Genomic DNA, 9561 nt, shown 5'->3' on the forward strand with positions numbered 1-9561 from the left:
TGTATTTTTTTACTCATGCACTTTTTTCGCCTCATCATGTCTTTTGTCACAATCTGTCCGCCTGTCCGACAACACGTGTATTACTATTTCCCAAATAACAGGACATATTTTCTTAATTTTATAGCATTTAACAATCTTTAATTAGTGTAAAAAATGTTATTACATGTGTAATTTATTTAGTTATAGTACGAAAAATGACAAATAAAAATAACAATAAAGATGCATGATTTACAAAGGTTGTTTTGAATTTTTCTTGGAATTTTTTCAAATTTTTTTAGGCCGTTTTGAGCAAAATTTTGACCGCGTGTTGGAAACGTGTTGAGATGTAATTATGTGAATGGAAAGTGCCTTTTAGTCGTTCATGAATGTTTAAATTTAGACTTTATAACTTGTCTCAATATGACAGCAAAGTTTGTAATGCTGTCACTATCCCCGTCTAAATGACGTCACAAATTATATAAATCGGCATTTTTTCAAGCTTGTTTTAAATCATTTTTTAGACAATTTCTAATGATTTATAATGAATTTTTAATAGTAAACATAGGTGGTGACATCATTTATGATTGACCAATGAAATAGTACCTCGAAGAATATGCTTATTTCCATACAAATCGATTTTCCAAAATTCTACATAAACTTTCATCGAAAGTTGATCAAATTGATGATGCACGAATGCCTTTGCCATATCAAAGATTGAATCTGTATACTGCATTTTACATAAATTGACAATTTTATTCAGAAATAATGCATCCAAAGTGTCGAATTGGAGAGAAAATCCGTTAATTTATCCGCCTTGTATACACAAGCATATAAAATACACGAGCATATAAAGACACGAACGTGTAACACACTCGTCACTAACACATGTATGAGCGTCTAGTATTTTTGTAGGACTGTACTGAACTCAATATAAAAATGCTACTTTGGCTTCCATATACAATATTTTGTACTGAAAAATAAACTTTATTCATACAATTTGTTCGTAATGGTTTTTCCTATAGCGCTTAAAGATTTTTCGTCAAGTTTGTTCTAAAATTTCGAATGTCAACACCAAATTCCTTCGCGAAAGTAGTAGCATTAATAGCAAGCTTAAACTTTGCCATACATTTCAATGGCGACACATTCCATTTTAATTGAAATTTTTCGATTTTATAAAAATATGGATGCCTTAGTATGAAAAAATTTTTTTTTCTTTTCGCTCTTGCTAGACTCTTCGCTTCGAGTAAGAACAAAATGTATGGCTGTGAACAAATGTATGGAGCTATATAGAAGCAATCATTTTCTGGTTTGGCTGATGGCGCTCGACAAAATACTTCATCAGATCATACTAATTTGTATCTTACTACGCATTTGAGATTTTTTTGTATACGTCAAGAGGGAAAAAAAACAAAATGAAGTCGAGAAATCAATAAAAGAAGCTTATAAGCAAAATTTCATACTAATTTTTGTATGTACTCTCTAGGTAACACTCTCATTTCTTTTTCTAACGGTTTTTATCTATTGTTCACATATGTTTGGAACAATTGCTGTAAAGGACTTGAGGAATCTCTTACGGGTACTTGGCTTAATTTATTTTTATATAGTTATGCAATTATGCTTAAATATGTCACCATAACGAACTTTTTTGCTAATGTTCATTTCTGGATCAATTAATGGATCACCATACATTTTGGTGCTTCTTCTGTTTATCTGAAATGTTATGCTGAAAGATTGTTTTGGAATCAATAAAGACATATTTTTATGCTATAATTTGTACATTTTGTCAGTTTTTTTATTATTCAAATTTTCCTACGACAATGAAAAGCGTCACATCTTACAAAATTTCTACTAATTTAAGAAAACAAAAAAAAAAAATCCTTTTGTAATTATCATCTAATAATTACGATTAATAATTATAATATAATTTTTTTTTAATTTACGTTAATTTGTTATGCCTTTTCATCAAACAATAATTATTATTTGTCTTACGATTTAAGATATCTTAAAACTATTAAATAATAAAGAAAAGAAATGCATATTAATGAGAGAGATTATTTGTTTGAGGTTTAATCGGATGCGATAATTTGGTGAAAAAATGCTAGCATGTGATCGAAAAAAGGGTGATCATAGCTAGTTATTTTTGGGGCGCGAGTAAAACGAATTTTAACTATGGCATTTACTCAGAGTCACCGTCATCATCTGAGTTGGCTCCCTTTTTGCTCTTCTTGCCTCCTTTCTTTGGTGCGGCTCCTTTGCGTTTCTTGCCCTTATCATCTCCACCGCCACCGTTGCGCTCATATTCTTGAAGAGCTCTGATATAGTTTTGTTTGGCAGTTGCTGCTTTTGCCTCCCATTCACTCTTGTCTTTCAATCCACGCCACAATTCACCTCCCTTCTTTGCGACTTCTGTGACTTTGAAATCTGGATTCTCTCTTTTGATTGACTCTCTAGCTGAATTAAGCCAAATCATATATGCGGAAAGAGGACGCTTTGGTTTGTCTGCCATTTTTATTTTGTTCTATTTTTGTGAAAAAATGATAGTGAAAATAGTAAAAATTAGTCTGGGATTTTTTTAAAATTTAATTCAACTACTTCTGATAATACTGAATATAGCCCCGCGCCTTCCCTCAATATTCTGATTCGAATTGAATAAGAGAAAAGAAAAAAAATGTAAACAAAATGAATATATTTTGTATACGTGAACGAATGGATGGAACAGAAGAGAAGCCAAACATATAAAGCAAGCGTTCTTTTCAATACAAAATGGCTTGGCTTGAAGAAAATTTATATGGGCGACACAAAAAAAGTCGATTATCTCGAAAATTTTCTATAACGCACCACGTTTTTCTTGCAAATTTTTTCAGTATTATCGATTTAAATAATTATCTAATACTTAAAATTTTAATATTAATACTAATTAATTAATTAAATAACTTTACCGCTTTTTTTCACTTGAAGAAATTGAAGGAAAATTTATTTTATACGTCTGTTCACTAGAAACACTGGTATTAAAATAAAATTCGTTGAGAATATATGGTTAGGGATCAAAAATATTATGGAGGGGAGAAATAGGGGAAATTGTCTCAAGTGAAAATTATGCTGTTAGTGATGTGTAGTTTTTAAATTGAATGTGTTATGACTTAATATGATATGCAGGTTGCTAGCATGACTTTCTCTAATATTGGTACCTAAACGTGGGAAATATTATTAATTTGCCTTAAATTGTTATTTTAATTTTTCGTTGCATTATTTTCAGCCCAAAAAAATATTATTTAGGTACTAAATTTTATTATTTAGAATATTTAAGGCGGAAACAATAAAAACAGGTAGTTTAATTAAAGAATTTCTAAGAAATAAATTAAAAGTTGAAATGAAGCTAACGAAGTTTTAAAATTTGAATTCAAAAATTTAATCCAATGTCAGTTGAAACGTCATTTTTTCACAGAATTAAAACACAAATTCTTAATTTTATTACATTTAGCCTACTATTTTCTAAAATTTTCATCTTGATTTCTAATATTCAGCAAAGTAACTAACAATCAGAGCAGGTCAGAAGTTTCAATATGTTGTTGTTTTTGATAAGTTTATGAAATTAAATTGCCTATAAAATATTAAAATGGTGGATTAAAAATTTAACGGATTCAGTATCAATCGATCTCTTCAACACAAAAGATCTCTCTTGTTTAAAATTCATAAAATCGCTAATAAAAAACTTAATAATAGTAATAAAAGGAATAACAAAGCATAACGGTCGTTAGAACTTCAAATCTCAGGCAGTGCCGAACATTTTATGTCGAAAAGTGTCGAAATCGCCATATTAACTTCAGTCGCGTAAAAAACTTCAAAGAAATTAGAAAGGAGAGAAATTTTCTCCCCAAAAAAAGCACACTTTTAATTTCTTTCATGCAAAAAAATACTAAAAAATCCAAAAAAAATTAAAAAACATTAAAAAATATTAAAAAAATACATAAAACAAGTGAAAAATCCAAAAATACACGCTGATTTTTAGTTTTTTTGTTTTTCATTGAAAACGTGTCAAGAAAGAAAGATTTTTTGAAGTGAGACAGAAAATCGACGGACAGCAAGAAAAGTGAGTGAGTTGGCATACATGATTTAACATAGAACTATATAACTAATAACTTTCTTCAACTTTAGCACACAAAAATGGCTTCATTATATGTAGGAGATTTGCATGCTGATGTGACTGAGGCGATGCTTTTTGAAAAGTTTTCAACAGTAGGACCAGTTCTCTCGATTCGTGTTTGTCGTGATGTCATTTCTCGTCGATCGCTCGGCTATGCTTATGTTAACTTCCAGCAACCCGCAGATGGTAAGTTCTAAAAGAATTTTTTTAAAACTTTATTATTATTCATACAACGAAGAAGAAACATCCAGTAAACATGTGCTCTCTTTTCTTCTCTTCTGTGTTATAATGTTCATTCTCTTATCGCACAACCATAAACTTGCATAGTGATGCATCATTCATTACAAATAGAAATTTCCCATCATATGATGACTTTACATTCCAAACATTTTTAAATATTTTTTTTTTTACTGTAACTTCATTCCTTTTGTTTAAGTTTTGTGGCTCAAGGCCTATTTCGATCGATCGTTTTGGAATTTCACAATCTCTTGGTTGTTTATAAATTTTGTTCATGTATTGGTGACTATATAGTTATTATATTATTTCCATGAAATATTTTTACGGTTTATAAATGATTTTTTTTTCGCAAAGTGAAAGTTACTTGCTTGCATTCATATTTCATTTTGTCAATTTACTTATATCGCCATCATAAATCCATGATTAGGCGCTCTTATTATGCTTAAATTGGGGGAAATGAATTTTTTTCTTTATTAATTGAAGAATTCAATATGGAATGTCTTTGTTGCACCATAAAAGCAACATTTTTGATCCAATTAGTCAATCTGAAGTAAAAACATGAAAAAATAACGAGTGCATTTACCTCTTACACGCAGTAAATTACATTAACAAATTTAACAACGTAATATTTTCTTTTCAGCTGAACGTGTTCTTGATACAATGAATTTTGATACAATTAAAGGACGTCCAATTCGCATTATGTGGTCTCAACGTGACCCATCACTCCGTAAATCGGGTGTTGGAAACGTATTTATCAAGAATTTAGACAAGACAATTGATAACAAGGCTATGTATGACACATTCTCAGCCTTTGGAAGTATTTTGAGTTGTAAAGTAGCCACTGATGAAACTGGACAATCAAAGGGATACGGATTCGTACATTTTGACACAGAAGAAGCTGCAAATAATTCAATTGAACGTGTAAATGGTAAGAATTTTTGTTAAATATCTGTTTATCGATCATGTCTTTACTAATGGGAGTAAATTTTTTTAGGAATGTTGTTGAATGAGAAGAAAGTTTACGTTGGACGTTTCATTCCACGCAAGGAACGTGAGAAGGAATTAGGAGAAAAGGCAAAATTGTACACAAATGTGTATGTTAAGAACTTTGGTGACGAGTTGAATGACGAAACATTACTTGCGATGTTTGAACCTTATGGAAAAGTTACTTCACACCGCGTCATGATTAAAGACGGAAAGTCTCGCGGATTTGGATTTGTTGCCTTTGAATCGGCTGATGCTGCCGAAGATGCCGTTAAAGCTTTAGACGGTAAGAAATTGAATGATGATAAGACATTGTATGTTGGTCGTGCACAAAAGAAATTCGAACGTCAAATGGAATTGAAGCGTAAATTTGAACAAATTAAGATTGAACGCATGTCACGCTACCAAGGAGTTAACTTGTATGTTAAGAATTTGGACGATTCAATTGATGACGAGCGCTTACGTAAAGAATTTACTCCATTCGGAACAATTACAAGCGCAAAAGTAATGATGGAAGATGGACGATCAAAAGGATTTGGTTTCGTTTGTTTCTCAGCTGCTGAAGAAGCCACAAAAGCAGTTACTGAAATGAATGGACGTATTGTTGGATCAAAACCATTGTATGTTGCTTTGGCTCAAAAGAAGGAAGAACGCAAAGCACATTTGACTTCTCAATATATGCAACGTATGACAAATATGCGTATGCAACAAATGGGACAAATCTTCCAACCAGGCGGTGCCGGTGGATATTTCGTTCCAACCATTCCACAACCACAACGTTTCTATGGTCCAGCAGTCACTCAATTACGTACTACACCAAGATGGGCAAGTCAACCACAAGTTCGTCAACCACAAACTGCCGCTGCCGCATATCCAAATATGGCAGCCGTTAGTGCTACTCCATATCGTCCAGGTGGTGCTGCAAATGTTGCTAGACAACCAGTCCAAGGCAATGCCCAAAATCAATCAGCCCAAAATGCTGCATTACGCAACTCAGCTCGTCCAATTACTGGACAACAAGCTGCAGCTCAAATTCAACAAGGACGTGCAATGAATGCACCAGTTGCTCAACGTGGAGCTCCAGCAAGCTACAAATACACACCAAACATGCGCAATGCCCCACAAGCTGTTCCAATGGCAGTTCAACCAACAGCTCAACAAGCTGTCGTTGTTAAAGGACAAGAGCCATTAACTGCAAGTATGTTGGCTGCTGCCCAACCTGCTGAACAAAAGCAAATGCTTGGCGAACGTTTGTTCCCATTGATTGAACAAATGTATCCAGCCTTAGCTGGTAAAATTACTGGAATGTTGTTGGAAATTGACAACTCTGAATTGTTGCACATGCTTGAACATAATGAATCATTGAAGTCCAAGGTTGAAGAAGCTGTTGCTGTCTTGCATGTCCATCAAAGCAAACAAAATCCCAAGATTGAATAAGCTTATTAAAATGTCATCGCCGTCGTCTTCGTCATTATCTCTTACACGCTGTAATGCAATACAAATGAAAAACATAAACGAAGAAATCAAAGCGAAAGAAATCTATTGAAGAATGAAGAGAAAAACATAATAAAAAAAACAAGCAAGTATATAAAAAATATTAAAAAATCCAAAAAAAGAGTAAAATTTATAAAAAATCCTAATGAAAAAAAAATATAAAAAAATTTAAAAATACAAAATATTTCAACATAAAAAATGAAAAATGAAGAGAAAATTTGAAACGGTTACATACGCGACTAAAAAAAAATATACAACAAAAGAAAAACCTTTGTAGTAAATGAGAAAAAAAAGAAAAAAAAAAAAACTTTCAAATATTAAAAAAATCAACAAAAAAATCGAAAAATCAAATTGAGGAAAAAAATCTCAAAAAATAGGAAACTGTTCCAAAAGAATTTGTGAAACAATATCTTTTTTCTTTAAGTTATTTTGAAAAATGCACGGTAGCAACATTATTAGGAGAGAAAAAACGATTCCGTGTTATTGTTTCTTTTTTGAAGACTTTTTTTTTTGTTCGTTAGACATTTTCCTTACCTAAAATCAAATTATTTTTTCTCTCTAAAAACCTTTTGATCGAAAACCGCAAATTTCATTTTTTGATTACTAACTAACTATAGTTTTTTTTAAAAACGGTATCAAAACGATTTAGATGGAAACAGGATTTTTTATGTTATCGATTTTTATAGGATGAAATATAAAATAATCGCAGGAAATTTTTACACTTTATATTAATCTTTTTTTTTAATCGTTTGCCTGATACATCCAACATTATTATTACTACTATTATAATACAAAAAAAAACCGATTATATAAAAAATTATATTATGAACTATGATGAAAAAAAAATCTTTTATATCCATTATAAAAAATTTCTAAATAACTACATACATTTTTAAAGGATAAATGATTATATTGAGAATAAAAAAATCTTTAAAAAAATCTAGAAAAAAAAGCGTAAAAAGAAGAAAAAAATACTTTTGAAGCAAAAAAACACAACAAACCTTTTTTTGATAAAGAACGAAACAAGCTCTTAAAAATATATAGAACACGCGCGAAACTTTGAAATTTTTTTAGAAAAAGTTCAGGGAAAGGTGAATAAAATGTAATTAAGTAAGCAAAAAACTTTGTAACACTTGTGAACCGATGATTTTTTTGAATAAAGAACAAGAGAGCTGAAAAAAAATTGTTTACTGTTGGAATTAATCTAATTAGTTATGCTGTTTCAGAGATTTTTACAATACATTCTTTTTAGTGATCCAATAAGATGCTCATGATTATGGAACAACGATGTCAAGGAAGTGACACTTCTTCAGATGATAGTCTTACTTCGCTGGTCGTACAAATCAAGTGTGATCCATGGTCTCCTCCAGTCGGCGCTTTAAGCTGGCTACTGCTTGCTTGCCAATTATCAATTTCAAGTGTGACACTTTCAGTCTACATCAGATGCTAGTCTGTCAACTTTTTGTCTTAAGATGCTTAAGATTATGAAGCATAGATGTCATGGAAGTGATACCTCTTCAGATGCTCATTTGTCCAATTTCTCTCTAAGCGTCATCAGATTGTGACTCAACATTTTCACTGCAATCTGCCTTAAATCCATTTTAAGCGCCAAACAATCTGTTCAACATTGCAAATTTCCATTTACTTTTTCTGCAGCCTTCTTAAATCTACTCAGGTATGAAGACCCAAACAATGATGCAAGCTGAAACAGTTTCTATGCAAAGGTGCAACATTAAGGATAATGGCAAGGAATAATGCAATTTATTTTAGTTATCAATAATTTTTCTGTGTCTACAATTTTTATTTACGAATACTTTTTCTTCCTCTTTTTCTTAAAAAAGTGACTACAAAACAGGATGTCAAGAAATATTTTCGGAATATAAATATATTTTATTGCTTGATTTTTTTTTTCGGTAAGTTGTCTTCATGTACTTATGCTGCTTACTTTATGGAAAAATAAAATCCTGTGAGAGTTTTTTCATTATGATTTTCAATTATGTTCAATGTTATTCTTTAAAAAAATGGGAAGATTAAGATGTTGGAGTGTAAATTTTTGTTTTAAGTTTAATGGTGCATTAATTCGTACATGAATTATGCTGGAAATGAGAGAATTTTATGTTCTTGAAGGTTGTTGTGATTTTAAATTTTAACGTATTTTTGAAATTCGAATTTTTTTTTAAATTATTCAAATTTAAATTTTCCGTTAATATTTGACTTTCTATAATTTTAGGTGTATTCAAGAGAATAAGCTCAGATCGCTGTTGTTATGCATCAATAAATCGCACAAACACCACAGCATTTAAATTTATCATATATTCAATTTCTGGAAAAGTATGACATTGACATTGTATATTTTACAAATAACTGAGACTACATGACATAATGTATGTGACTCATTGTTTTGTTCGTTTAGATGTGAATAAGGCTTTCAAATTTAATGACTAATGATCATATTTGTAGTATTATGAGTTTTGTTGTTTTAAAATTATTGTTTTGATCTTTTATTCTCATTTATGTGTTTTTGCTGTAAAATTGAATAATCTGAACAATGAATTTAGTAAAAATTATCTATGGTTTTGGAACTGATAACAGTTTGCTGGGGCTTAATCAGGGGAGGAAGAGGGGTTTTAGGGGCCAAAACCCTCTTCTGTTTGGGAAAAAAATCTTTTGAACGAAATCTCATAATTCCCCTAAATTTTTGCTGTCTCTCCCTTCATAAATTT

General features: G+C 30.9%; 2 protein-coding genes across 3 annotated transcripts; one reads left to right on the plus strand and one right to left on the minus strand.

Moving 5' to 3' along the window:
* Nucleotides 1–1735: 1735 nt before the first annotated feature.
* Nucleotides 1736–3025, minus strand: LOC139097871 (mobility group protein 1B). Its single transcript, XM_070649827.1, has 2 exons — nt 2919–3025; nt 1736–2497 (listed from the first exon to the last, which is right to left on the minus strand). The coding sequence occupies exon 2, from the start codon at nt 2483–2485 to the stop codon at nt 2156–2158; it is 330 nt and encodes a 109-aa protein (XP_070505928.1). The 5' UTR covers nt 2486–2497; nt 2919–3025; the 3' UTR covers nt 1736–2155.
* Nucleotides 3026–3789: 764 nt separating this feature from the next.
* pAbp (poly(A) binding protein) lies at nt 3790–8021 on the plus strand. 2 transcript variants are annotated; one of them, XM_070649806.1, is made up of 4 exons: nt 3790–4073; nt 4135–4309; nt 5001–5288; nt 5355–8021. In XM_070649806.1, exons 2-4 carry the CDS (start codon nt 4144–4146, stop codon nt 6779–6781), a joined length of 1881 nt encoding a protein of 626 aa, XP_070505907.1. In that variant the 5' UTR covers nt 3790–4073; nt 4135–4143; the 3' UTR covers nt 6782–8021. The 2 variants fall into 2 exon arrangements, with proteins under 2 accessions (XP_070505907.1, XP_070505908.1); XM_070649807.1 differs by having other exon boundaries at nt 3790–4069.
* The last annotated feature ends 1540 nt before the right edge of the window (nt 8022–9561 follow it).

Source organism: Chironomus tepperi, unplaced genomic scaffold (assembly GCF_022539635.2).
Source record: "Chironomus tepperi strain 1889 unplaced genomic scaffold, CSIRO-AGI_Ctep_v1 contig_441, whole genome shotgun sequence".
Taxonomy (NCBI): Eukaryota; Metazoa; Arthropoda; class Insecta; order Diptera; family Chironomidae; genus Chironomus; species Chironomus tepperi.

Excerpts from the sequence above, each read along its gene's own strand:
- pAbp (XM_070649806.1), top strand. The coding sequence starts at position 4,144 with ATGGCTTCATTATATGTAGGAGATTTGCATGCTGATGTGACTGAGGCG. Across the intron at positions 4,310-5,000 it reads CTTCCAGCAACCCGCAGATG|CTGAACGTGTTCTTGATACA; the intron begins GTAAGTTCTAAA and ends TTTTCTTTTCAG. Across the intron at positions 5,289-5,354 it reads TTCAATTGAACGTGTAAATG|GAATGTTGTTGAATGAGAAG; the intron begins GTAAGAATTTTT and ends AAATTTTTTTAG.
- LOC139097871 (XM_070649827.1), bottom strand. The coding sequence starts at position 2,485 with ATGGCAGACAAACCAAAGCGTCCTCTTTCCGCATATATGATTTGGCTT.